The sequence below is a fragment of the Pocillopora damicornis genome, chromosome 6, assembly GCF_964200805.1.
Source record: "Pocillopora damicornis chromosome 6, jaPocDami1.2, whole genome shotgun sequence".
NCBI lineage: Eukaryota > Metazoa > Cnidaria > Anthozoa > Scleractinia > Pocilloporidae > Pocillopora > Pocillopora damicornis.
Genome location: NC_142675.1, coordinates 8,656,072 through 8,683,950, shown reverse-complemented (window position 1 = coordinate 8,683,950; position 27,879 = coordinate 8,656,072). Strand labels below are relative to the sequence as shown.

General features: G+C 36.9%; 1 protein-coding gene across 1 annotated transcript; it reads right to left on the bottom strand.

The window, feature by feature from the left end:
* Positions 1–627: 627 nt before the first annotated feature.
* LOC113669466 (uncharacterized) lies at positions 628–25,398 on the bottom strand. Its single transcript, XM_089209945.1, has 21 exons — positions 25,316–25,398; positions 24,187–24,302; positions 19,967–20,314; positions 17,995–18,249; positions 14,633–14,905; positions 9,578–9,628; positions 8,656–8,744; positions 8,399–8,454; positions 7,275–7,453; positions 6,802–6,912; positions 6,661–6,679; positions 6,503–6,533; positions 5,450–5,753; positions 5,171–5,281; positions 4,532–4,722; positions 3,725–3,847; positions 3,430–3,500; positions 2,825–2,865; positions 2,536–2,632; positions 2,354–2,453; positions 628–1,944 (listed from the first exon to the last, which is right to left on the bottom strand). Exons 1-21 carry the CDS (start codon positions 25,396–25,398, stop codon positions 1,879–1,881), a joined length of 2,715 nt encoding a protein of 904 aa, XP_089066071.1. The 3' UTR covers positions 628–1,878.
* Positions 25,399–27,879: the final 2,481 nt, after the last annotated feature.

Below are 27,879 nucleotides of genomic sequence, written 5' to 3'. Positions count from 1 at the left end.
TAAATTTCACTTTTCACCCACATTTACCTCCAACCTTTTCTTTTGAACCAGAAACACAAATGATATATGTATGTTATTTGCCGGCTGGGAGGTCCGTATGGTGAAAAGCATTTCAAGACCGAGGTTACAGTTTTTCACCATACGGACCGACCCTTAGCTGGCACGTAACATATTTATTTTTTTAAACTTGACGAAATTCTTTCCGAAAGAACCCGAATGATTTAGGGCTGTAAATATGGCAAGATCTTTCATAAAATGAACAATTTTTGAGCGAGTAAATGGTAATTAAAATAGAGGTGATGCAAATTAAAGAGAGATGCCTCCCGGAAACATTTTCATTTCCGTAAAGATAAAGGTGGTTTAAAAGGCTTTCAAACAAACTTTGAAATATTATTTTTACAAGTATCTGTCACAATCTGACACCTGTCAATTAGGGAGCGCATAAGAAAAAAAAAACGCAAGAACATTTGAAAAACAACGGAACTAGTTTGGCTAGGACTGTCAAGACATTGTTTTCTTCAAAAAAAGTCAATGTCTAACGGAAAGTATTATTCACTCTTATCGATGATTCATTCATGAACGAAGATTCATCTCTGTTCATTAAGTAAACGGCGGGGAAAAAAAATGCGAGTAAATTCAATTTTTTTATTTTGAAGTTGTGAGAGTTGTTCGTTTGTTTGGTGCAATGGCGTGTGTAAATCTGGTCTTTCCTCCACGAAAACTAAATTCGAATGGTACACTCCAACGAAACAAACGGGGATTTAATGCGGCCTTTATTCATTAAATTCCTTCAGTTTCTATTGTGCAATTTACGGTACAAATGTCCAAATTGAACGGACTCGGAAAGACTCACCGTGAGAGCAAATTTGTTGCAGAACTTAAACTAAAACTTTGCTCGCTCTTTTACTATGAACAATTTGTTTGAGAAAATTCGGATATTAAATGAATAAAAGTTACATCGTTCAGTTTAACTGTAAACCAAATACTCCACGTTTTAACTTTCTATGTACTTTTTGTGAACGATCAAAATTAACTGCAGACAGTTTTTAGGCCGCTTGTCAACCAACGTAATTGACACTATTGCTTATACAAATTCATTCTGAAACCAATATATTTCTGTCGACCAAAGTGATTTGATTTGCTACATTAGCGAACACTGAACTACTGCTCGTACTCTAAATATGACAATCAACCACAAAATTCCCTAAGCCAGATAACCTTAAACATAATCCAAAAAATTATGCAAGTCATCTGTCAATTCACGAGTTTGCTCACAGAGTACTTTGATTCAAAGCTAAGACGATTGCTCAAGTAATGTGCCAAGTATAATTTTTCTATAAGGATAACGTTAATTTTCAATTAATAATACTTTCAGTGTAAAAGTATTTCGAGTTGATATCGCAGGTAAATGCGGTCTTAGGGAAAGCATTTTAAGCGCCGGATAGCTTTCCTAAAATCAAGCGGGTTTTGCGGCAAAACAATTTTTTCAGCAATTTACTAAAACTGTAGACAACTATGGCAATCTGAGCTAGATCTCATCAATCCAGTTAACTAGCTTTTTTTTTTGCACTGTCCTGCCTTTCAGAATTGAGCCAGGAAATAAACTGAATTTAAACGCTTGTGTCGAACATGCGTGTAAGTGCTAAACATGTTAAAGAGAACATGAGAGTATACTTTATCAGTAAACTGATAAAAGCGTTACAGCGTTTAAGAATATAAAATCAATTGAGTCATAACGTTCCAGCCTAATTTCTTAATACAAAATGGCTTTTTCTACCAAGTAAGCGTGTAAGGCAAAGATGATTCATCCCTGAAACTTGCTGAGGCAAAGTGTTCAAACTGTAAGCCAGTCATTTACCGCGGAAATCTATGATCTAACTACACTGTTAAATCCTCGACGTTTGCATACAACTGCTTGTCGTACATTGTCATGTTGATCAGCTTCTGCAGAAAAGAATAATATAATAATTGGCATCATTAAAAAAGTGTTCCTCTTACGTTATAAGCGTTATCCTCACAAGTGGTCAGCTTTTCACACCAAAACAAATTCAATAAAGTATTTTATGGCGTCGTCGTCTGCTACTCTTTGCGCGTCTCAGTGCAGTTTTGCAATAATCCTACCATCTTTTAAATAACCATAATGAGTCAATTGTAGCAGGGGCATTCTAGTTCGCTTCTTCCCCGTTTTTCGTGGAGTGCTAGCTTCAGTGACATAACAAGAAGATGCAATCCAAACTTCGTAAAAATCACGCTATCTAAGCTAAACGCTAATATGTTTAAAACCCTAATTAGCTGAGCCTAAGCCAGTCGGTCAAACGTGAAAAGAAACTTTCATGTTGATCAAAATTCTCACCTTGTGTAGGGTTTCCATGTCCTTAAGCTGATTTTTCAATTCAGTAAAAGTTGGTCTTGCATCTGGGTCATTCTTCCAGCATTTCATCATAATCTGATACCTGGTATTGTTCAAATGATCTGTTAGAGATTTAAAGAACGCGTCCTTGTAGGGTGAGAGAGAACGAATTGAAAAGCACTTACAATTCTTCATCGACGTGTTGTGGTTTAGGCATCCTGTATCCATCCTGAAGTAAGTTTGCAATTTTTCTTCCATCCATTCGTGGGTAAGGTGAACCACCTGGAAGAACCATAAGACCATCGAAATATAAATGTGACGAAAAAACGACCTTCACTGAAACGCCACCCAGGTCATTTGATGTAGTTTGAAGCTCATTACGTTTGTCTAACTGAACACGTTAAATTGCTTAATTAAACATGGTATATAGCAAAAAACATAGACAGGGCCTTATAAATTTCCATTCGATGTTACCTATGGTGAAAATCTCGTACAGCAAAACTCCGTAACTCCATCTGCGGAAAGACAAATCAAACAAATATATATTGGGTGACTGAAGACATTAACATTATATACGACAATTAAAATACATGTACTCTTTGACAAAGCATAGAATTCATGCCCTAGTTAAAATTTATAACACTTAGAGAAAGATTTTTTTCGTCTTGTCACGAGTGTGGGACAAAGAAAAAATTTTGACTCCCAACGAGGAATTGAACCTTAGACCTTCGGATTCCGCGCTCCGATTCTTTCTCTTATTTTTATGTACAAACATGACTCTATATCGACATTGCTGATCCTTGCAGTATGCAGGACGCGTGTCATATGAACTTAGTAATAAACCTCACTCACTGAAGAGTCTCTGTGGCTCAGTGGTATGACCATCGGAGCGCGGAATCCGATGGTCTGAGGTTCGATTCCTCATGGGGAGTCAAGAATTTTTTCATTGTCCAACGCTCGTGAGAGGATGAAGAACATCTTTCTCTATTTCTTTACCGAGCCCAAAACTTACCCTCTCTCTTATTCTATTGGTGAAACTTGTTGGAAAATTGCTACGAGTAATAATCGGGTATACTTACACGTCACTTTTGGTAGTATATTTACCATACATCAAGGCCTCATAAGCTGTCCACTTCACGGGAAGACGGCCCTAAAGATTTCAAATATCACTTTGTGAAACAGCTAAAAAATTATAGGAAGCGACTGGTCAAAGACAGTAATATTTAAAATTATACTCGTATACGCAAGGCTAATATTTTCATTACGGTCCCGTCCAAGGATTTTGTCATCGAAATCAGGAGTACAATGATTGTGACAGATCACTAAACTGAACGATATGTAGTACCGCCCCCACCTTCCCTCTTTCTTGAATACCTTAGTCTTTCGTTCATAAATATTTTCCTGCTGCACATCTCTTGCCATTCCGAAGTCTGTCACTTTACAAGTTTCCTTATGTCCAACCAACACATTACGAGCCGCAAGGTCTCGGTGAATGATCTAAGAAAGCATTGATCCGAGAGCAAAAATTAGCGATTCCAGAAGAAAAAGAACTGAAATTAAATGGTTCAGATAGGAAAATAGAAATATCCAGTGACATAATATGGTGTGTGTATTTCTCTTTATTCCAGATGGCAGAAAATTAAAATTACTATAATCGCTGTTCCATATTCCAAAGAGAAGCAAACCACTTTATTTCTGCAATTCATAATTATTACATAGAAAGCTTATCTGAAGATTTTATTCGAAGTAGGGTTCTGTAATGTAGCATTTTAGCAACCAAAGACGAATTTTTTAATTTCAAGTTTTGATTCCTTTTCTTTCTTGTCACTAAAATGAATATTCGTTGTACACTCAGTTTAGGCTGAATTAAAGATCCTATTCATTCACGTCTCTGCCTTTGCCTACACGAGAAAAACCCAGATATTTTATTTCGATGAGGTACACTTGCAACGATGCACAAATATCGCCATTCGCACACTGAAATATAACTTTGGTGATGACGTCAAAACTGGTAGGGTTCCCGGAAACAGCCTCAACGAGACGGTAAGAATACGTTTGCATATCCCGGGCGTGATCTTGTGAAGACATATTATTCTATGCAAGACATAGCTTTACAGGACGATACACCTTACAAGAAGGTTTTAAAATTGTTCTTCTTTGGTGCCTTTGTAATTAACTTACAGATTTTGAGGACAAATAACTCATTCCATCAGCAATTTGCCAAGCAAACTTCATCAGCTGCTGTGACGTCATATTTGTTTGTGGTTTGATATCCGGGTCTTTGAAGTAAGTGTCTTTTAATCCACGGCTCTTTCTCAGGTAACCCAGCAGATCCCCAAAAGGCACATATTCAATCAAAACCAGCGGCTGTTCTGAAGAAATTAAACAGTTTCATTTATATATTTCTCCCTCTAAAAAATTAGCAATAAGTAAAATAAATAAATAGCACAGTCAGGTTCAATACTTTTGAAGAAATCGCACGAAAACAAGATGTAGTTTTACGAAGAAAAGCTGAAAAACTTTGTAACGGTCTCATAAGAAGATACAGGCCAAATATTCCCTTAGAAAAAACGATTCTGCTCATACAACAGAATGGCTTGTACAATGGCAAATATTTGGTCTTCGTCTATCAGCAAATCCAAGAGCGTCGCTGTTAGCTAAAAAAGGATAAAATTACCATATGCGATGGTTGTTTGTTGTGCGCGATTGTGAAGCAGTGAATCTTCCATTGAAGCAAATTATCAATGACGAGAAAGCGCTACAGAGTAAATCAGATGCAAAATGTGTACAGCAAAATTGGACCTCATAATCAAAGCTTACCAGATTCTGTAACGCATCCCAGAAGTTTAATGACATAAGGATGTGGTTTCAGCTGCTTCATTGTGTCAAGTTCTTTCATCAAATCTCTCTTGTCCGATTCAGTAGCGTTTGCTGGAGCGTTAAAAACGAGGAGTAAAAATTGGTTAACGGGAATAATATGCAAAATGTCGAATAGCGACATAAGTTATCGAATGACAAATAGCCAAAGGTTACGTAACCCAGTAATAGTATATGACTGTAGGCCAAGACTGTCATTCAATTTACAGTTCGAGAACTCACTTTTAAGCATCTTAATAGCCACTGTGGTCGTTTCAGGACTCCCTCGAAGTCCTACTGCTGTTCCCTTGGCAACCTGACCAAAAGCACCTTTACCAATAATTTTTTCTATGGTCACGTGGTGTCTTGGAACTTCCCAGCAGCGTGTTAACGGATGAAGAGGCACGTAATCAGCACCTGAAGCGGTACTTTGTGCTTTTCTATCATGTTTGTTGACTTCTATGAGATCCATGTATTCCGCAGGAGGCTGGGTGAGTTTTGCTGAATCGGGTAGACTTGGTTCGCTATCTTCTAATCCTGTTTCATTCTATTAAACCAACATACCGTTAAGGTATTCATATACAAGTCTGTTATTAATCCCAATAAAATTTCCTACATTCTTATAAAAATCAGTTCACCCGTTTTCATCAGACAAGCGTTTATATTATTTCATAACAAGAGATTATTAATAGTTTATAATCTCTTGTCCTTAAATATTACTAATACTTATTATTATTAACAATTTGTTCTCTGCCATTGAAACTATCATGTCCAATGCAGTGATCGAGGTTCATAGCATATTCGTTGAAGCTACAAACTGCAACATGAAGATCGTCGATTGGTAGTGCAATTTTTTGAGAAATGCACACACGAAAAAAAAACTCTTGCTGTACTAAGCTCCTGGACTAACGCTTTGAAAATAAGTCCTCAAGATAAAGAGACGGCCAAAACGGCGTGAAAAAAAAATTATTTACAAAACAAATATCAACCGGGTGCAGACCAGTTTGCGATCTATGAAGTGAAACCACGCAGTTGAACCAGGGACAACCGAAGGAAAATCGATGGAGCAGCTTGGTAAAGGACATGATCCCAGGACAAAGATCCTATCGAGTCAAACTTCTTCCTATATTCTATTGTACCTGTCATTAATGCATTATGCCTTTTTTTGTACAACTACACCTTTTTTCCTTCCTATTTGTTACAAGCGTTTATTTCCTTCTAGAGAGTAGAGGTAAAGTGAGATTACATAATTACTGGCCACACTAACATGACCTCAATGTCTTAGCTGTAACTTACGTAGGAAACACCTCTTTCATCTTCATAAGTCCTACAATTGAGAAAGCATACAAATATTTATTTTGAGCAAAGAATCAGTTTAAGTGGAAGTTTGTTATACGATGATACCATATCTGGAACATTACATCGACACAATCCAAGTGCCAGTAAATTCTTACCTCTGTTTCCCTACAGCGCCTGAAAAAGAACGAAAGGGAAAAAAAAGACAAATGATGTGGATGTGGATCAAGATTTTCTTTTGCTTAATAATGAATCTTGCAGCCAAACCCTCTATCATAGATTATGAATTTTTTACCTACCTTTCTTATGTAGCCAGATTATGTAAATAATTAGAAGAACGATTATGAAGGCAAGAACCCCATTTATGGCTAACGAGACGTTGTTAGATGGGCAGTTACATTCCTCAGGACCTAAAATGAATTATTATACAAAGCTTGATCAGGTAACATTCAAACAACATTTACAGTGATCGTGGTCAAGACACTGCTCTCACTACATAGCTTACGCTCATAAACGAAAACCGTTAACTCTAATTGGCTAGGTACTAAGGAAAAGCAAGGTGCTACTCTCTCTACAATAATTTTTAAAAGTAAGATTTTGTTTGATTTAATAAAAATAAATAAATAAAACAAAAACAGCGACAAAAACACAACTTTGAAATATGTGACTCACAGAATTGAGTATCTTTAATTAAACAGATACGGGATACAATTAGAAAAAGTCCATCTCCGGACGAATACGTGTAACAATAATATTTATTTGTAAAATGTACCTTTCGTTGTGCTTTCCGAGCCGTCTGTGGATATAAAAACTTGTTTAATTGATTCTGGATCGACTTTAAAACCTCCGAATTTGTCTCGCCTTGCAGCATCCAACAGGACAGTCAAAACATTGCTGACGACTATACTTCGATTGAACCTCATCATGAAGTCGAGAACAACACTGCCACACCTAAGTAAGGGGGGAAGGATGTAAAATGCCGAATCGAACACCGTGCAGGAAAGAGCAAGACGCATAAGTTATAACTGATTGTACAGTCGGTATTAAACAAAACGAAATCGTGGGAAGAATTCACTCAGGTTTGCAAGTAGTTTCTTCATCCGCTTTTACATTCCTCACCTATTCAAACATTTATCAACTTTGGAGGATAGAACTACATTACCTTTTCCTAATATTTGCTTTATCTCTCCCATGAAAGCTTATTACGATTACAATACAAAGCCAGTTGTTACAATAAATAACATTTTCATTATAGGACCTTGTTGTTGTCTTTGTTACGTGAAAAAAATTGTCGCTACCTCAGTTAAAATAACGTTACTTTAGTAATAGTTAAACAGGTTATGAATTAGGAGACCCGCATTTCTCAATATACGCGACGTTTCACTTGGGTATATAGGCGTCTTGTGGTCTGTTTGGACTTTTTATGTAATGAGTAGCCTAAAGATTCGAAAGAATCCAGCGCTAAACAAAGTATGTTACCGAAAGGAAAGCGTTTACAGCGAGAGCAATTCGACGAAGGCGTACCTTGCGTGACAAAAATTGAGTAAGCACACAGCTTCAATTGCATATATAATCAATCATAATTTATGCATCGTGCTCTTTACGGCACGGTGTTCTATTCGGCATTCTATTTGTACTTTGGTGACTTTTAAGTATTAAATACAGTGAGATCTAACTTAATAAACCAAGGTCAATAAAATTAATTCGTGTCATTGCTGTACATTAAATAAAATGTACTTCAAATGAAGATTATTTTGCATTAAAGAAGATTTTTTCAGAGCAGAGACACCAGTTTAAAGCTAAAATACACCAAACCAAGATAAAGCTCCTCCCCGCCCCAAAACACAGATTGCGTTAGCGCTTGTTGTTTCAGTGTCGAGATAAACTGCACCTTACCTGGTGTTCACGGTGTTAGCGGATAAGCAGCCAAACTTAAAGGCAATTTGACAAGCCTAGAAGGACATTCGAAGAAAAAATGTAAATTCGAATACTTGTTTAATAGTTGAAGATCGTTCAGAATGTTATTTTTTTTAACAGAAATATTGAGATTTCGTTCAAGAGCAGATTGATTAAGATTCCCTTTTAATTATAATGATAAATCTTATGGCAGTATTCTATACTCTCCGGTATACGGATCAAGTAGATTATCTAACCATTTCTGGAAATTTCGCAGCAACTTCTGAACGTCTGCTACAGTTCCCCTGTATTGTCGCTGTCAGGTAAACTTCTGTGCTTTCTGAAGCTAAAGAAAAGCCGTGTCCTTTTACATTTACAAAAAACATGAAGAGCCTTGGATCACAAAAACTGCTGAGAAGTGGTTCCATCTACCAATAGTTCAGCTTGAACATCGTTCAATAATCCCAGCAGAGATCGTTCTGACAGTATGCTATTAAGCTCGAGAGTAAACTCATGTTTTGATGCACGTAATAGCATGAACATGTTACGATTAGCCTTGTTCACAATGTTTTAATATTTGATACAGAAACTTGAAACATGTGTAAGTAGGCCCACAGAGGGATTGAATTATACTTTCTGGAACAAAAACCATGGTGCATTGCCCCCCCCCCACCCCCCTTGAAAAATAGTTTTGCAGCGCCACATGAATTAAGTTATTTGTGTTTGAAGATATCCACCATAATATGCCCCAAAATATTCATTAAACTACACCTGGATGGGTTCTTTAGAGAAATAAAAAGAATACTTTTATACATCTGTAATTATGCTTATTCTTACTCCTTCAATTGCAGAAGGTACAGCCTACTACATAAAGATCTTTTGCGTCGCTGCATGACTCCTGACAAGATTCACATAATTGTATAAGTTTGTATTAGATGAAAGGTAAGTACGGAATAGTAACAACTTTGCAAAAAAAGTTTTTCAATTTTGATATAGATTTAGCAGTCTGTGTTGTGACTGTTTGTGAGTCTACAGTCCTTCGCTAAGTTCCAGACTTTTAGTGACTTAATTCACTCTTTGTCTTTTACTCAAACTGATTTCGTAACACCAAAGAACAAGCTGTTATGATGACATAGTTTTACATGGTGGTAAAAAAAACGCCTTTAAATAAACAGTTACCTGCGGGAGTTGTTTGGGATGAAGTGGCAACTGTACTTGAAACTGTTTGAACTGAGGAAAAAAAAAATAAGACTTAAATTGATCGAAAAGCAATTTTAAATTTTATTTAATCATCATACCAACTTCAAACCACATGACAATAATAATAATAAGTTAGCTTAAATTTTTTTTCACGGCGGTTCTGGGTATGAAGGAAGGTAAAATCTTAGGAGGTTCAGAGAAAAAATAATCTGCCATACTTCTGCAAGATTTGATGTAATTATTTTAATTACAAGAATATTAACTGATACTAGGAGATTTAATAATGTTAAAAAAATAACAAATTTGGTGGAAAAATTGGAATTCAGCACAGGCTGGATAAACAAGGTTCTTAGAAAAAGAAATGCGTACTTATGAAAAAGCTAAGCAAACTTTTTTTACAACACCTGCCTGTAGCTATATGGCATGTAGTAAAGTCTTTTGAAGTAGTCATAATACCAGTTTCATATGTTGAAAACACATGCACATGTAGATTTCCTGTAAACCTATAGTTTAAGCCTGTGATGACTTCGAAATCTTGATGCACACCTCAAAAGGAGAACAAATAAAAAGGAGGTTCTGGGTGTGAAGGACTATACTTCCTAAAACTGTTATTATTATTAATATCATTGTCACCAACATTATTATCATCGATAATTTTATAACTTTTATCATCATTATAACTATTATCATTGTCAACACTATCACTAAAAACCATTCGAAATGTCAAAGAACTACAGAGAGGCCCATAACAAGAACTGACCTTTCAGTGTTAAACTCAATAGAACACAGATATCAATGGACGGGGCAAACTTTGAAATAAAAGGTTAAGTGACAAAGTGTCAAGTGTTAATCTGCTAATATGATATATTATAATAATTAATTATATTTAATTTTAAGATGAAGCCTAATGGTTTCTTCTAATATCGAAAAAAGTGCATCTCCAAGTAAAATGGGAAAGGTATTGTAGCACCAGGTTCGCCACAAAATGAATGCACAGCTAATCTGTTCCCTTGATAGACGAATATTTAGATGTAAAGATATGTTGATGTGTAGTTGTGTACATGTGATTCGACTGAAAATAAATAATTCATACAAATATAACAACAAGACGAACGGCAGAGCTATATCAAATAAAAACGAACTTGGCGTAACCAGGTCTGGTGGTAAAACTCTTCAACAAAAGTAACACGACGCTAGCAAAAACTAACGAAACGACTGACTTATTTGAAATCAACTAGTGATGAGGAGTACGCAACGAAAACGAGAAATAAAATGCTACCAGCACTACGTAATTCTTACACAACCTCATGCAAAAACGCGGGCTTAATTGAATCGAAACAGAACATCAAAATAGTATTTCAATTGAAAGAAAAACAATACAAAATCTTTTCGCAGTTGCTTGACAATAGACAGAAATGCAAATTCTAGTTGCTACATTTCAGCTCCTTAAGTTTACTTTAAGTATTGGGCGACTAGAATTCAAGTAATAATTAACATAAGAGTCCCTTAAGTTAGTCCGCTAGTGTTCAAAGTTCACGTACATCTGGTGCACAAATTCAAAGGCTTTTTTCACTTTCAATGAACAACAAGATAGTCAGGTAGATTAAATAGAGCCCTTCTCCGGGAGCAGGATCTCTTGTTTGAGGAAACAAAGCTTTGATATTGGCCTTGTGAATGTAGAGGACTTTGTAGCAACCTTGACAGATCGGATAAATCCGTCTCTTCCTGGGTGAACTCCGACAACGCGACCCAAAGGCCACTGAATGTGGTGAACTCTATCATCAGGAATTAAAACCAAGTCACCAACAACAAAACTATGGCGTGGTCTGATCCATTTCTGCCATCTAGGTATTGAACCTGCCGGCATAATACGTAGAATACTGGTATTGAATACGTCAGCAAGGTATTGAACCTGCTTCCAGCGACGTTGGCATTACAAATTATTCTTAACGAAGACTCCTGGCGGCAAATTTAAATGCAATCGAAGTAACAAATGGATCGTAGTCAGATTCCGAATCATTAGGACTGTACGCCATTGTTGATAGTCAATGGTCGACCATTAAGAATTCCCTCAACTTCTGCCATCAACGTTTGCAGTGCCTCACCAGAACCACTTGTTGCCTGAAAAGGACTCTTATCTTTCTCACTAAATGAATCATGCTTTCCCAGACTCCTCCCATGTGTGATACCTCAGGGAAATTAAACTTCCACTTGATGTTTATTCGGTGTAGGAAAACTTCTATCTTCTACTGATTCCAGTTGTTTAGGGCTTCACGGATTTCTCTCTCTGGGCTACTCATGTTCATACCATTGTTACCTCTCATCATCTTTGGCGTCCCTCTTCTACTGATGAATCTGCAAAGAGCGCAAATAAACGAGTCTGTTTCGAGAGACTCGGTCACTTCCAAGTGGATTGCTCGGATTGTTACTGCGGCATTCTCACTTAATGATTTCTTTCTTTTTACGTCCCTAATTACACTTTTGTGCTTTTACACGCACATTTTTCTTACTGTTTCCGCATTCCTCTCATTCACCGCGATTTGTATTCTGTTAGATTTTTTCGCATAATTCTGCTTTGTTTTATCTCATTCATAAAAAGTTTTTCAAAATATTTAACATTGAATCAGTGATTCCTTCCCTGCCATCGTTTTTAGCTTTTCCGTTCTTCGTGCTTACAAGTCATACAACGTTGTAAGTGTCTTCCCTTGTCCGATTGTATTTCCTCTGTTGTTTTGCGTTTTCCTATTCCTTCTACTTCGTAATAACTTGTAATTATTTGTTCCTTTAGCGACCACGAACCGTAATGAAAATAGATTTTAAAGCGTTAGCATGTTGAAACTTGACTTTGTTGGCAGTCGCACAGAGGAAAGACACCATCAGTTTTAACTGTATTTCTGCCTACAGTGGACCAAAGAAATCTATGCCAACGTTAGAAAACGGGGGTTTACTGAGTACTCTTCAAAGAGCAGCCCGTCCCTTGAAGACCCAGTACTTTTGTCTCAAACTGATCTGGACATTTTCTTCACTTAGATGACCCACAGACTGATAAACATCCATAATGAGCAGCTTGGTAACATGGTCCTTTGAAAGTAAGAGCAATTGATGTTTCGATTAGTAATCCGATGAAGAATTTTGAAGCCGACCACCAACTCTCAATATTCCAGCTCCGTCCAGAAATGGTCTCAATTTGTACACGGAACCAAATGAGCCGAAAATCTCTAAACACATCCCGGATTCTCCTGGGCTCAAGTCTAAGAGGGCCTTAACCACTGGCGAGAAAACTAATTTTTGCACGTGATTATTTGAGCCTCTGCATGTCGTAATCCGTCTATCGACAGCCTCCCACAAGGTAATGAATCAACAGGGTCCTCTTGTAAGCACCTCTTGCTTTTAAGGAATTCTTCTTAAATCTCAGACGCTAAGCAACTCCCGTCTTAAGCTTAAACCATGACGAATATTTCAGAACCAGTAGGTCCAGAGGTTGTTTATCCTCCGTAAGAGTAACATCGTTTGTTCGAGCTTGACCTCTGACCGCTGGGTCTTACTCAGAAATGCTGACTGATGAGACTGGATGGGTGGGCTACGATGTTTCACTTTCCCACAAAAACTTCCCTCTTTAATAACTCCTTTACCGCAGTCCTCGGCTGGCATCTTCAGCTAGGTTGATGCTTGTTGGCTCAAAGTTCTACTGGGAAGGTTCTGAGCCATCATTTTTCACTGCCAGGCGATTGGCCACAGACATGCAGAATCGTTTGTCTCTTTGCTCAATGCAACACTTGAAAGCATAGGTAGATCAGATAGTCATGGTCTCCAAAACTTATATTTCTCTCTCACTATCTCTTCATCCTAGGTGAGTCCTTGTTTGCAGAGATCTTGAAGGACCTTTTTAGCTAGTAAGGTGATTGGTGATACTATAGCAAGTGGATCATAAATGGTGCTAGGCACTGATAGAATCCCTCTTCGTGTGAAGGGCTTATTCTTTGGTACTTTGAAGATAAATATGTCGCTATCCATGTTACAATGAACACCAAGGGTTATTTCAATAAGGAGTACACCAGAATTTAAATCCAAATACAATATTGTTGAAACTCTATCTGAGGTTGGAATGGATTTGAGGTCTTCCCTCCTGTTACACAACCGGACAATAGTGTAAATGACAATAGGACACACAAATCTTCTCTCAATTTACAGGCGACTTCATTTGATTGCACCGATTTCAATCAGTCATCCACATAAAAGTTCTTCAATACTGTGTCGATCACTTCATTGTCAAAATCTCCTGTATTGTCTTGAGCTATCTTTCGAACACCAAAATTGTCCCCACTTGGTGAAGACGTGCTACAAAAAAGGTGTACTCAACAGGCTCCTTAGATAAGTCATCGTCAGGCCACCAAAGGAACCTTAAGGTATTAACATCGTTTAGATTAACCATTACTTGATGGAACATTGCTTCAATGTCTGAGGAGGGAGATAGTGGTTTCTGACGAAATCTTAAGAGGACACCAAGCAGGCTGGACCACTGAGTGGTTGATCATTGAGCGATGTCCCTTTGTATCGGGCTGTGCAGTCAAATACTACTTGCAGTTTCCCAGACTTATTAGGATTGAAAGCAGCATATAACTGACTGGTGATTTCTTAACTCGAGGTTGTTCATTGTGGTTTTTTTAATTTTGGCTCATTTTTGCAAACTAACATTTTAATTCCTTTCGATAACATATCAGTTCAACTGATACTGACATCATACACTACATCTAAAGAAAACATTCCCTACCCTCGAAAATATGATCAAAACATCAGGAACATCAACAAAATTCTTCATCTGCTTGAGAATACTGCTAACTAGCACATGTGTTGATCACCAAGCACAAAACGCCAACCTCATCACCAGGGTCTCTATTCCTCCCTGTTCGGGGTTGTAATGATTCACTATGTGGGAAGTTTTATTGACGCAATGTAAACTGGTATAAAACATCTTTCCCGTTTTGGATTATAGATCCAAAGTACTTAAAAATGCTCAAAGATGTTCCTACTCACCCTCGATGTTAAGTCTCACAGTGGCTTTTGCTCCATCTCCAACGTCATTATGTGGGACACATTTGTACTCCCCATAGTGCTGAGATCGATTGACGTTATTGAGAATAAACTCACTGTTTCTGTTATTGCTTAGGAGGCTGCCATTGAAATAGAACTTGTAAATTGACACTTGAGGCACAGCAGCCATAACAATGCATTTGAACGTAACAGTGTCTCCTTCAGTGACGGTGTTTTGTGCAGCATTGGTGGTGAGCCTCACACCTTCAGGTTTGTCTAAAAGTTTAAATCAAATCAAAATCTCAATTTTAGTTTATTTCATCGCTCATACATTTCGCCTGGTTGTAAATCATAACCTCTTATGAAAGTCTAGAAGGTTCATGATAATGCAACAGGAGGGGGTTTTAATCTTGTACCAGTCCATGGAGTGCCTTGGGTAGAAAATATAACGCTTTTGTGATGGAAAATTGTAGCAAGTCATTTACCTATAGTTAGAATTCTGACTTTAAGCAAAATGCTTTAACTTACACATTGCACACTGAAAAACAATGGCATTTCTGCAGCAAGAAAAATAGCATCAACTATGTTGTTACTGGAATAGCTATTTTAAATCCTCTGTTAATAAAAATTAGTAATTTGCGAAGCCCAGCTTTATATTTTAACAGACATAAAGATGTTGCCGCTCATGAACATTTTTTGATGAAAATCCTTAATTTTGAGCCAGAAGACGGGTGCAACAGTGCCCTAGACGCTGCACGTGTGAGGATCTCATCTCGCAAAAAAGCGGAAACCCAATTTGAATCTAAGACATTCCTTATTTTCCTCAATTGGTACCAGAATGATATATTTATCTAAGAAATTCCTGAGGAACACAGCCTCCCTTGATCAATTTAAGAGAAACCTTAAGTCAAGGGCCTCATAGGCTATATGCTTCTAGGTAGAGGAGCATCCTGAAAATCATCACGGATTTTTGGCTTGACTCCACCACCAAAAATGCAAACAAACAAAGAATTCAATTTTTAGTCAACAATCCAAGCTTCCTCAAGTTTGCTGTTGCAAATTGCTTTAGCAGCAGCAGAGCGAAAAACCAAAACGGATAACCAGGGAGATTTTGGTCAGGTGGTGTTCATATTACCGGGGCTCGTTTTACTTCCTGAGAGTCTGAAATAGGCTAAATATGATAAGTGTTTTAAATTTGCACTGGCAATAGTATGTCAACTACTTGTTTGAATGAAAAACCCTGGGGAAACTAAATGAATGTAGGAATTCATCACAAATTCCTGGATACCTTTATGGCAATTCTACTGCGTTGAAAAGAAAGCAATTTCCCGGACACACTGTATTTATATCATATGTATAATTTCTGCTGACTGGCATCATAATTAGATGTTGTAAGTCAATGAAAATAAACCAGGACGAGAAGAACCAGAAATGCTATCAAGTTCTTAAAACATACTTTGAACGCGATATTTAAATATGGTTTCAGCTTTCTAAATCGTTCTTTTCTTCTGTCAACCAAACTCCTCTAGCTAATCCAAAACTGCTAAAATTTTGAAATTATTTTTAAACCAGAAATGGATAACTGTGCTTGTGGTAGAATAGTATGGTTTTAGATATGGTTATAGTGTATCAACAGCCAAAGTATTGCTATTTTTTATTCCACTCTAATCTAAAAATTGGACCAAAAAATTAAGTTCGTAATAAATAGAAATTTCAGACACAATTCTTGAAAACTGTTTGTTTCAAATTGTTAATATATATTTACAAAAAAAAAAAACAATACTTCTAATGTTACCCACGTGTAGGCGAGCGCAAGCTCTCTTTAAGGAAAAAAGTTCAATTGGTGGCGTAATTCCCCTGAAGAATCCTGACCTTAAACCCATGAAACCTTGTGGCGTGAACTCAAGTTCTACTTCGAGTCAAAGGTAAAACCTAACAACAAGCAGGAGCTTGTAAATTGTATAAAGAAGTTCTGGGAGAGGAAGGTCACGCCGAAGAAGCGTGCAAAATACATAGATCATGTTTTGCAAAAAGTTGATCAAACTGTGGTGGAGGCTCAAAGTGCTGAAACAAAATATACAAACGGCAGCCACCGCGCCCTGCTCCACCTAATTCTCTGTTGACATTGCCTTGTAGGTCGCTCAAAATGGCTCTTTAAGGAGCCACCAAATCTGATGAAAGTCAGTGAAAAATCAGATCTTTGTATCACGAAGAATTTTCTACAATATTGATATAGTTAAACAGTGGGATATCATTTAGAAACTTCGTTTTCCACACTAAAGCTGTTAAATGAAACAAAACATGCAGAAATGACAAAGATTATGATTTGCGTAAAACTCTTAGGTTATGTGTAGCCACTCAATTATGGAACGCTACCCGTTTAATGAAATATAATATGTTATTATCACGAAGATAATCATCAGTTTGCGCAAAACGAAACCAAGGTGATTTTCGTCAAGTAATTTTCGCCGAGTGCTTTTCGCCAATGTTTATTGAACCACAAGAAACTTAAATAGAATGAAAGCTAAGATGTAGTGGTATATTGCAACTAAAAGAGCACATAAATACAGTGAAATTCACAGAAACGGACTTGGCGTTCTTCCATCATGATAATCACAAAGAATGACAACGTAACCTGTTACATGAGTTTCGTTCTTACGAATGGGGTTCGTTATAAGATCGAATGAAATTTATATCATATGTAAGGTTAGATCTTAAAGTTAAACTAATTTTTGGTTTTAAGAATGCGAAAATTGAAAGTGTTCACAAACACGGTGAAATTTTTCAGAAAGCAACTTGCTTTCCTCTGGGAGTCTCAGCTGTCAAACGGATCAAACTTTGAAAACATTAGTTCTAAACACCATCTTTTTCTCGGGATTTGAAACTAGTGTCATCATGAAGCAGGACAAGGGAAAACTGCTTTCCATTATCTTCCAATAGCAATGATAATGCTTTACGGGCGAGTTAAGAATTATCAACATGCATAATTTTTTTTTTTCATTTAAACGACCTGAGACAAAACTATCAAGTAATAAAGGCTTGGATTAGAATGCTTTTACCAAACAACACCTACGCGTTTCTAACGTCATTATAATTACTTTAACAACAATTAGCACGCGAAAGGACGCCAAACTTAATTATTGTCAACGTAAAGTTGCAAACAACAAGGTAGTTTGCATGTAATGTAAACTAAAAGAGACCAATCAGATTACAGACTTTTCGATCTGAAAGGTTTAGTTTCAGCCGATTTTCGCACCTGTCAGCTGATCTCAGCCATTAGTAAAGAAAACTGTAATTTCTCAAATGACATAATTTTTACCAATTGTTAGCTTTCTGTTAGAAAATTAAGGTTAAAATATACTTACACTGAACTACAATTGATGTGTCCACAGAAGTGACTTCCACTGAGTTATTGGCTCGACATGTGTATTGTCCTGCATCCCTTCTGTTTATATTATCGAACTTTAAAAACGTAGCTTTCTTCTCTGAACTTTCCAGCACTCCATTTCTAATCCATGATACATCCGGCAGTGGTTTCCCAGAAGCTTCACAGGCCATGGTGACAGAGGATCCTTCAATGTAATATTTTCCTCTTAAAGAGATGTTTATAAGTAGTGCCTCTGAAAGGTAAAAGAGATAATATCATTCCTCATATAGCATAGCAAATCTAACTTGGACTCAGTCTTGAAATTTACCCAATTTCAATAAAATAAACCAAAGCATCCAGCAATTGGTACCCAACAACCAGCTAGTATAGGAGGCTTAAACTTCATTCAGTACAAGTCAACCTGGCACTAGCTACTGGAGAACCTGCTTACAAGCTCAATTATAAAGCAGAGCCTCAGCCTAGTAAATGAAGGGATAATTCAGGAAGCTACTCTTTGGGCTAAGGATCCTGGCTTCTAAGCTACTTGCTTAGGGTTAGGGTTTAGACATGGATTGGCTTTGGGATACAAAAACCAAATGCAAATGATGATTCGTTTGCCCATTTTAAGCCATAATAACCTGGTATCTTTCTATCGTAATACGATTGGAAAAGAGAAGCAGTGTGACAGGTACTGTACTACAGTTAAAATAAGCCAACAGAACTTAGCAAATGCATGATTAAATAAAAGAAAAGAAAGAAGATTATGTAATGGCTGGTGAGCTCAAACAATTTTTATTCATGAGTCATAAAGGATCAAAAACAAGCAAGTGAACATAGTAAAAAGTGAGTTTGGATTCTTCACAAGTGAAGAAAATCGTTCCAGCAAACAATTGTACATGAGTATTGAGATGTCACAAACGTTTTTCAACTTTGAATCACAGTCAAATGACAAAGAAGTTACATACTCAATATCACAATTTATTTAAATGTATTTAATGTTGTTAGGACATCTTAGATACTGTAATTCAAAATGAAAGGTAAACACTCAGAAAGAAGATTAAAAAGTCTATTCAAAGAACATTTATTTGGGCTTCCGTTTTATACATGAAAAGCTTTCTGAAAAGTTTAGGTTACATAAGCTTACAAATCATTTCATACTCTAAAGTGAGATTGAATATTACATCATTCTTCATTGAATTATTTTCTTTTTGCATGCTCAGCGTCTTTCACAGGCAAAGAGAGCTTGAATTATGGGCTTCAATGTTTTACTGCTTTCATAACTTTAGGAAAATTGTGCTCCATCACACAAATCTTCAAGTCTCAACTTGCTCCTTAGTATCAGAAATTACTTGAGGAAGTCACCATTCTGATGGCTAAATTTACATCTGCAGACCTCTAGGTTCATATAATCCTCAGAAAGCAGCAAATGACGCAGTGCCGACTTTCATTGCCTTTGGCAAGTCCCTTTTTAAGGCATGAAAAGCAATACAATCTTTTTCACACCATTTTAAATTTCACATGCTGCCTGTGATTGGTAATGCAATATTTTCCTTTATTGATTTTGCAAAATTGTAAAATCAAAACCAGTTGGATAGTTTCCAGTTTCAACTGACCATCCTAAATTGAAAGCTTTGCTAAGAGAAAATCTCTGCGCTCATATATTAATAATGGTTATCTATACATAACAGAGCAACCCAGTATAATTCAAGGTGCCAGAAGAATAAAGCAATAACTCTCTGATAACTTATTGATTAAATAAATGATAGAGTTTCGTTAGGAGTGTAGTGTTTCATGCCAAGTAAAAGAAGCACTATTGTTCCCAAAAGTCAGGTTAGCTAGCCCCGCATATAAAGGTTTTTTGCACATTTATGCTATTGTTTACTTCCTCCACATCTTAGAAATATGAAAGACATGAGTTAAATGCATTTGATTCACGTTTAATTAGTTATGTTTATATCTGTAATATGTACCTGCCACAATAAGCTGAACTGTACTTGCAATCGTCCCTACAAAGCTCCCAAACATACTACATTTAAATTCGGTGTTGTCTCCAGGGTTGATGTTCTTGATAACCAGGGTAGCTCTTCCTTCAATTTTAACTCTTCCTTTGTAAGATGAAGGAATATTAGGATGTTCTTGGACACCACGACTGTCATTAACCATCATTCTGACAAATGTACCATCTACCAGAACACTGTAGATAATGTACTGAATCTTATTATGCGAATCAGTGTAGTCCCACACCAGGTTGGCATCACTACCATTGTTAAAGTAGCTTGGATTAGAAGGTTCCTGGGTGAAATGCACATCCACACCCCCTAAAACTGACAACCATAAACATAATATTCTCAGCCCTTTAGTAAGGATAATATTTAAGAAGAAGGGCTTGAATAGAGTCCACCAAAGAGGCAATTTTAGCGTAAGAACGCAGTATAAAAATAATAAGTGTAACTATGCACTAAATTGGTATTCATTGATATCAATCAGGTCAAATATATACTTTCATTTGCTAATAAAAAATAAGGCTCAATAACAGTAATGTGCAACTATTTGTGCCTTTTGAAAATCTTTTTTGACAAGTTCCACTTACTTTAATTTCCGAAATGTATGCAGTGGTGAATTCCCAAAATTTAAAAGGGGTACACTTGAAGAAATCTTTTGAAGAAGAACTTGTTGAGGTGGAAAATGGAAAGTGGAAGTGCCCACACATATTATATGTTAAACCATCAAATGAGGGATTTATTATTCCACTTATTTTTATTTTCTGGTCTTTTGGCTTCTAGTTTTCAAAAAGTTTGTATAGCCTTATAATTATCTGAGTACCCTTCTGATTACATAAGATGTGCATTAAAGAAGAAAACAACAGAAAAGAAACCATTTAAGAGTTCTTGATGACCAGAACAAAATTTTTGTGGGCTTTAAAGTTCATGCAGTGCTGAAAAAATTATGCCTAAAATTTGGAAAAGAAATCAAGAATCACACGCATCACTTCTCTCCCTATTCTTGCCCTGTTCTGCAGTGTATAACCAAAGCATTAATTTCATTCATTTCATTGCCCTAACAAGGTAAAATAACATAATAATGAATAAAAATTAACAAATATTTGCCAAAGGTCAAGTGAGTATTATTCAATGATCTTCCCTTTGCCTTCAGCAAATAGTTGTTTTAATATAATCACTCAGGTGTTTTCAAATTCTTTAATAAATTTTGTTAATGAAAAAAGCATTGCTCACATTTTGTTACAATTGTGTTGATTACCTGTAGTCACTGTATCAAGATGAGTAAGCAGTTTTGAGAGGTTTATTTTTTATTCCAAAACTTTATCTCTTTGTTTTGAAAAGTGTTCTGCTAATCTTTTAGCACCTTTCGTGCTCTTTGCAATTTAATTTTCTTCTATTGCATCTATCACTCCCTCACAAACATTTGACAGAACGTGAGGCAGCCATTTTGAAATTTAGGGCTCCTGCTATAATCACCCTGTTCTCTGTGATTATGGTAAGATGTGATGTAATCCTTGACCAATCAGAGCATGCACATCTCTATAATCACCTGAGTGAGCAATTATACTAATAAAGTATTTATCATTGAAGTCATCACATAACACAAAGTAAAGACAACAATGACAGCACAAACAACAATGCAATGATCAATCAACTGTCACATGTGCATGATTTTCCAAAAACTTAGGTGTATTATGCTGGCATAAAAATTCCAGAAATCAAAATAAAAAAGAAATCAAAAACAATTTTCTATTTTCTATAACCTTGGTCATAGAAAGGATGTCAACAATTTTCAAAACTGTGCCTCCTTAAATATCTTTGAATATGTTTGACCTCATTTCTACCATCCATAAGGTTTTGTATAATACGCTGAATTCTACATGTATTTTGATTGGTTCTTTCATGAAATTATGATCTATTGGAGGAAAAAAGCATAGGTCAAGTCACCATTACCAATTTTTGCTTCTTTATTAAATAAAACAAATAGGTTCCACGTTGCCCTTGCTCTGTACAGTTATAAATCATAGAGGGTGTCAAAATGTGCAAAGAACATTTACTTAGTGACACTCAACTGCCTCTAGCTTGTTCTAGGCATTAAGTAAGTAAGCAGAGCACCATAGTAAACAGTACTGTAGTCTCCCTTGTTTTTTTACTCCTCTACTACGGTTGTGCTGTTTGTTATTCTGCTCTGTTTTCATAACTGACAACTAGAGCAAGCTAAGCTGCATCTTATGTGCCACTTTTTTGTTCTTACCATATTCTGACATCACATGTGATCTATTACTGAACAGGTGCATAGCAACATGGAATCTATTTTTAAGTAGATGATGGAAAATTATGGTGGATTTGTTCAAGTACTTTTGTATAAATTGATTGCCAAGCTAACTAGTGGCTTGCCACCAGCTATTCACCTCACCTTAAAGCAATAACCAAAGCAGCTGTCACAATAAATACAAAAACAGCAACCAAGTGTGCTTTGATAGCATTGAATTATTAATCAACCAACCTTTTAAACCTTAATTTCTTACAGAAAGAATAGATTTTTCTTACACTGTACTGTAAAGCTTTATACAAGTGAAAGATGAAAATTCAGTTTTTTTTTTGTACATGTACCATTGTGTCATTAAGCCCTCTAATGTTCTACTTGTGTGCAAGACAGTAAGACAGGAACTAAATGTATTTCCTATGTGAAGCAGTTCTGCCATAAAAAGAACTGGATTTGGTAGAATCCTTGATTATACCCTGAAAGCCAAATTTGCTCTTGTCTTTTTTTCCCTATCATGTATTGGAAGCCTGAGATGCCAATTTGAAGCACAAATTTTCGCTCATTCACATAAGCATGAATCAAATCACAAAGCTGGATTTCAATGCTTTCTTGTGAGAGTCAGAATCTGGACATATAAGTCTTTTGTACCATTTTAGAGGAGATTCCACTTTAGTTTCCTGGATTGCAAATGTCAGGGATTGATCAAAGCAAAAGAATAGTAGATTTAGACAAAGATTGTGATCAGTTTCCATGAGGTGAAATCAGAATGATTTTCACAAATTTTAATGAAGTCCAGCTGACTTCTTTGTTTTCAACTTTGAAGTCACAATTCTACAGTTGTCAATAACCAGAAAACCTTGCTAACATTAAATGTAAATTTAAAGTAAAAGTAAATTTTACTTTCATTCACTTTGGCCAGCCCCCACAACACAAAGGCAAAAAACCCATGCTACTGTTTTCAGTGGTCAAAAATTTCATCTTCATCTTGTGGTTTAAGTCAGATGGCAATTTCTCAATTGTGAGAAAAAACCATCCTACCTATTAGAATTTGTGCATTTTATTACAAATCCTTTTTTATTTTGCCAATTTAGCTTGGAGCAAATCTCAGTGTGTATATGATAAGCAAACATATCTACACAAAGATTTCAAATGGTTAAAACTTTAACTGTTTTTAATTACACAAAAAAAATAAGTCATCAGTGATTACCGTTGTGGGATACCACAATCATATGTGCATAAAGCTAAAAGCCAGTCAAGTAAACAAATCCCACATGTTGGTATATGAGCAAACAATGCTCATTTATTCATCCAAGTGCATTATATGTAGTTTCCTTACACGATTGCCGCCTAAAGGAAAAGTCACACTCAACTTAGCTAACAGAAATTATCCTTGCTGAGGTCATTATTTGCACCAATAATGAGTGGAAAAATTGGTAACAGCTCTTCTCAAAAATGAGTGATTGATGGCAAGGAAGAGAGTTTATGTACATATGGCGACTCTCTTCTGGGTTTGCAAAGCCATTATGTTTGTAATGTAAAGCCACCTGACAAAGCAGTAACTTTTCTAATGGCTCAAAAGACGACTCGCACTATTTAAGAAAATATTGCACTTCTAAGTTTCAATTTTTATGTCAAATTCTAAACGTATGTATTGTTACACTTGAAGCATAAAATCCTTTGCTCTTGATTTCTATCGCATCATAGTTATTCAGACCTCGTTTATCACGGGATTGAAATTCCAAAAACATATCTAAATTTTGAAATACAAAAACCGTTGAAAGCCACCTTGGAGTTCGGAAATCATTTTGACGAAAATCATGTTCAGAAATAAAGAATCGGCGTTTTCGATGTCTAAAGCTTAAAATGGCACATGGTAAAAAAATATTGTCAAATCCTTTGTACAGAATAATAACTTCACACTTACCTGACCCGTGAAACTTTACCAGCAGAAGAAAGAGTAAGCAAATTTCATAATCACGCAAAGACACTATCCTATCAGACCTTTGCTGATGCTTCAATGAGGGAAGGTTGTATTTAAATCTTACGGAAGTCACTTGAACGATAGACTAGAATGCCCTTCTTCGTTTTGAGACTGGGACCGAGTGTCACGATCATAGTTGGCAAATTGCCTGAACAACATGATGGATGGTGCGATTTATGGTTGAAAACTCCATTTATGCTGGACACCTAGGACAATTGCATGAATTGTAAAAACTTTTCTTCCGGAGAAACGTTCCATTCGGATTAAACTATGCGTGAAACTTGCGAATGTGTCGAATGAGAACAAAAGCACCGATCGATCACGCGCGCGTAAATGAAAGTCACGCAAATAAAAAATAACTTGTAACAGACAGATTTCTACTCCTCTTTCTTGTTTATCAACCTTGGATTCTTTTCCTAAGGCCACTAAATATAATCAAGGTCGGGTTCTACTGATCTATCCCCTGTGGGATGCACAAGAGTACCTATATTTCTGGGGCCGGAAACGGAAGTCAAGTGGATTACAAGTGAGATAATAACGCAATCCAGACGCGCAAACTCAGTCAGTACATAGCAAGAAATGCGGGAAAGTCAATTTGAAGACATCTCTTTTTAAGAGTAATTTTCCTCAATCTTGATATCAGCTTCTTCGTGTATCTTCGAACCATTTTATCTAAAAACATCTCTAAGACTTTTAGTTTTGTACCCGATGTAAAAAGGGACTTTAGGATACGGTATGGTGAATCTGTACCAATGCTACCTGACTACGGCGTATTTCCCTCCAAATACGAATTGTTAAGTTACAGCGACACTACAGCAAAAAGCTCAGAGCTCAAAGCGTTGTTGTGCATTCATTCTATTGGCAAAAGTGTCATCCTTCAAGGAAGCAAGAGAGTTATTCCGTCTTTGTTATAAGATGAACTACATTAGTGATGACGAATTTTTGTTGCTTTACGCTAGCTGCGAATCACAAAACCTATAACTTCCGTATGACTCGTTCTCTGAATTTGACTTCGAAAATTTTAGCGACGACGAATGTTTGGCACAGTTTAGACTTTAAAAAATGCACATACCGTAATATTAGATGCAGCCAAGGGAGTGTTTGTGATGGAGAAGAAAGCTTTATGTTTTCTGTTAAAACGTATGTGTTTTCCATGTCGGTACAGCGACATGGTACATTTGTTCGCCAAGCCTGTTGTTCCTGTTATCAGCATGATAACACATGAAGCGTTGGATTACATTTACGCAACTCACAGTCATCGTATTCAACAATGGAACCATCAGCTACTAAGACCCAGGAATCTAGAATACTACGCGGTTGTAGTTCACAAAAAGGGAGCACCACTGGATAACTGCTTCGGGTCTGTCGACGGAACTGTTCCGCTTATATCTAGACCAGTATGTAACCAAAGAATCGTCTACAACGATTGCTAATATGTTTGGACCTGTTAGTGGGTACTTTAAAATGTTTGCATTCCAATCTTTATGTTTGCTCACATGTGTTTGAATGGTTTTTGTATTTGACCATCAACAAATAATTTATTATAAGAGTGTGGCAACAGCAAATGCAACTTTGTTTATGACCTATTTACTAATTCTGAGTTATCAACTAACATTACAGGGACCGCGTAGAGGGAGGGGCTGAAGGGGCCTTAGGGCCCGCCTCACTTATTTGCAAAAACAAGAATAAATTAAACAAAAATTATTTAACAAAAATAACGGAGCCAAAATAGCCCCCCACTCAAAAAACTTCCTGCGCGTTCCCTGCATTGTATTTTTTCAGAGGGAAGAAAACATGATGCCGTGATGTTGGCAGACTCCAACCTGTTGGCAGATTTCAACCCATATGCCCTTTCACCAGCTGGACGGCCTCTATGTATATACGGTGATACGGCTTATCCTTTGCGAGTGAACCTCCAAAGCCCATTCAGAAATGCAGTTTTGACTGCTCAGATGGAGGCATATAATGAAGCCATGAACTCAGTAATGTTTTTTGGGAAATGGTGAAACAGAGAATTAACTCTGAAGTGTAAATTAAAGTGCTATTTAAACCCATGAATAACCCACAGGGCGTTAGCCCTAATAAAGGGAAACAGGGAACCACACGAGGCAAAGAAAAAATCTTTGACCTCGGTGGGAATCGAACCCACGACCTCCGGATTTGATCTACCGTTACTCTGCCGACTGAGCTACGAGGTCGCATAGAGAAAGTCGGGGACGATTTAGGATGGTGAATCGCGGCGAAGAGAAAGTAAGGGTACATATGAATGTTGTGCCGCGTAGCACTGGGAACACAAATGGTGAAACAGAGAATTAACTCTGAAGTGTAAATTAAAGTGCTATTTAAACCCATGAATAACCCACAGGGCGTTAGCCCTAATAAAGGGAAACAGGGAACCACACGAGGCAAAGAAAAAATCTTTTGACCTCGGTGGGAATCGAACCCACGACCTCCGGATTTGATCTACCGTTACTCTGCCGACTGAGCTACGAGGTCGCACAGAGAAAGTCGGGGACGATTTAGGATGGTGAATCGCGGCGAAGAGAAAGTAAGGGTACATATGAATGTTGTGCCGCGTAGCACTGGGAACACAAATGGTGAAAAGCTCAGTCGGCAGAGTAACGGTAGATCAAATCCGGAGGTCGTGGGTTCGATTCCCACCGAGGTCAAAAGATTTTTTCTTTGCCTCGTGTGGTTCCCTGTTTCCCTTTATTAGGGCTAACGCCCTGTGGGTTATTCATGGGTTTAAATAGCACTTTAATTTACACTTCAGAGTTAATTCTCTGTTTCACCATTTGTGTTCCCAGTGCTACGCGGCACAACATTCATTCAATGTTTTTTGGGGACTGGCTCTTCGCAGACATTTTAAACTATTTCAAGTTTTTAGATTTTAAAAAGAACTTTAAACTTCGTTATATGCCTCAGATACCATTCCAATTATATGCCTCAGATGGAGGTATATAACGAAGCCATGAGCTCCGTTAGGTCTTCTGTGGAATGGCTCTTCGGAGACATTGTAAACTATTTCAAGTTTTTAGATGTTTTTACGTAAACTGCAATTCGCGGCTAAATATTGGTATATTGCCACTATGTTGCGAAAAGATATTTAATTACGAAAAAGAATGACTTTACCTTATAAAAAATTGATCCCGTACAGGAATTTCCTGGAAATAACCCTCCCATATCAAACTCTTTCCCCAGTGCGACAAACATTTGTTTTTCTCGGTTCCAGGTGTACAACCACTAACCCCACGTAATGCGCATGCTCTCCGTTACGAATTTTCAAAATAGCGGACAGGCCAAAGAGGGAAATTAAAAAAACAAAGCGATTTTGCAATGAATACTCAACATACACCCTCGTTAGAAAGGCGAATCCACGGAAGAAAGATACAAAGCTTATGATATTGAGATTGATATGATATTAAAGTTGCCTTCCTCCACGATTACTAGCTTTCTTGACAGCTTTTTCTTAGAGGTGACTTAGGGTGTAAATAAGCAGTACTTTTCATCCTCCGCATTGAATTCATAATCAGGTAACTTATGTGAACAGCGAGTAGCTCTTTTAGGGGTGGTACCTTGGGCACGCCCTTTCTTCTCCGAATTTTCTGTTTATTCTGCTGTTATGTAACAGTCTTC

Bases quoted from the DNA above. Each gene is read 5' to 3' on its own strand.
- LOC113669466 (XM_089209945.1), bottom strand. From the start codon at position 25,398: ATGGAAAACACATACGTTTTAACAGAAAACATAAAGCTTTCTTCTCCA. The intron at 8,455-8,655 runs GTTAGATAATCT...ATGTCCTTCTAG, and splicing joins CTGCGAAATTTCCAGAAATG to GCTTGTCAAATTGCCTTTAA. The intron at 3,501-3,724 runs GTATTCAAGAAA...TGAAATCTTTAG, and splicing joins TTTATGAACGAAAGACTAAG to GGCCGTCTTCCCGTGAAGTG.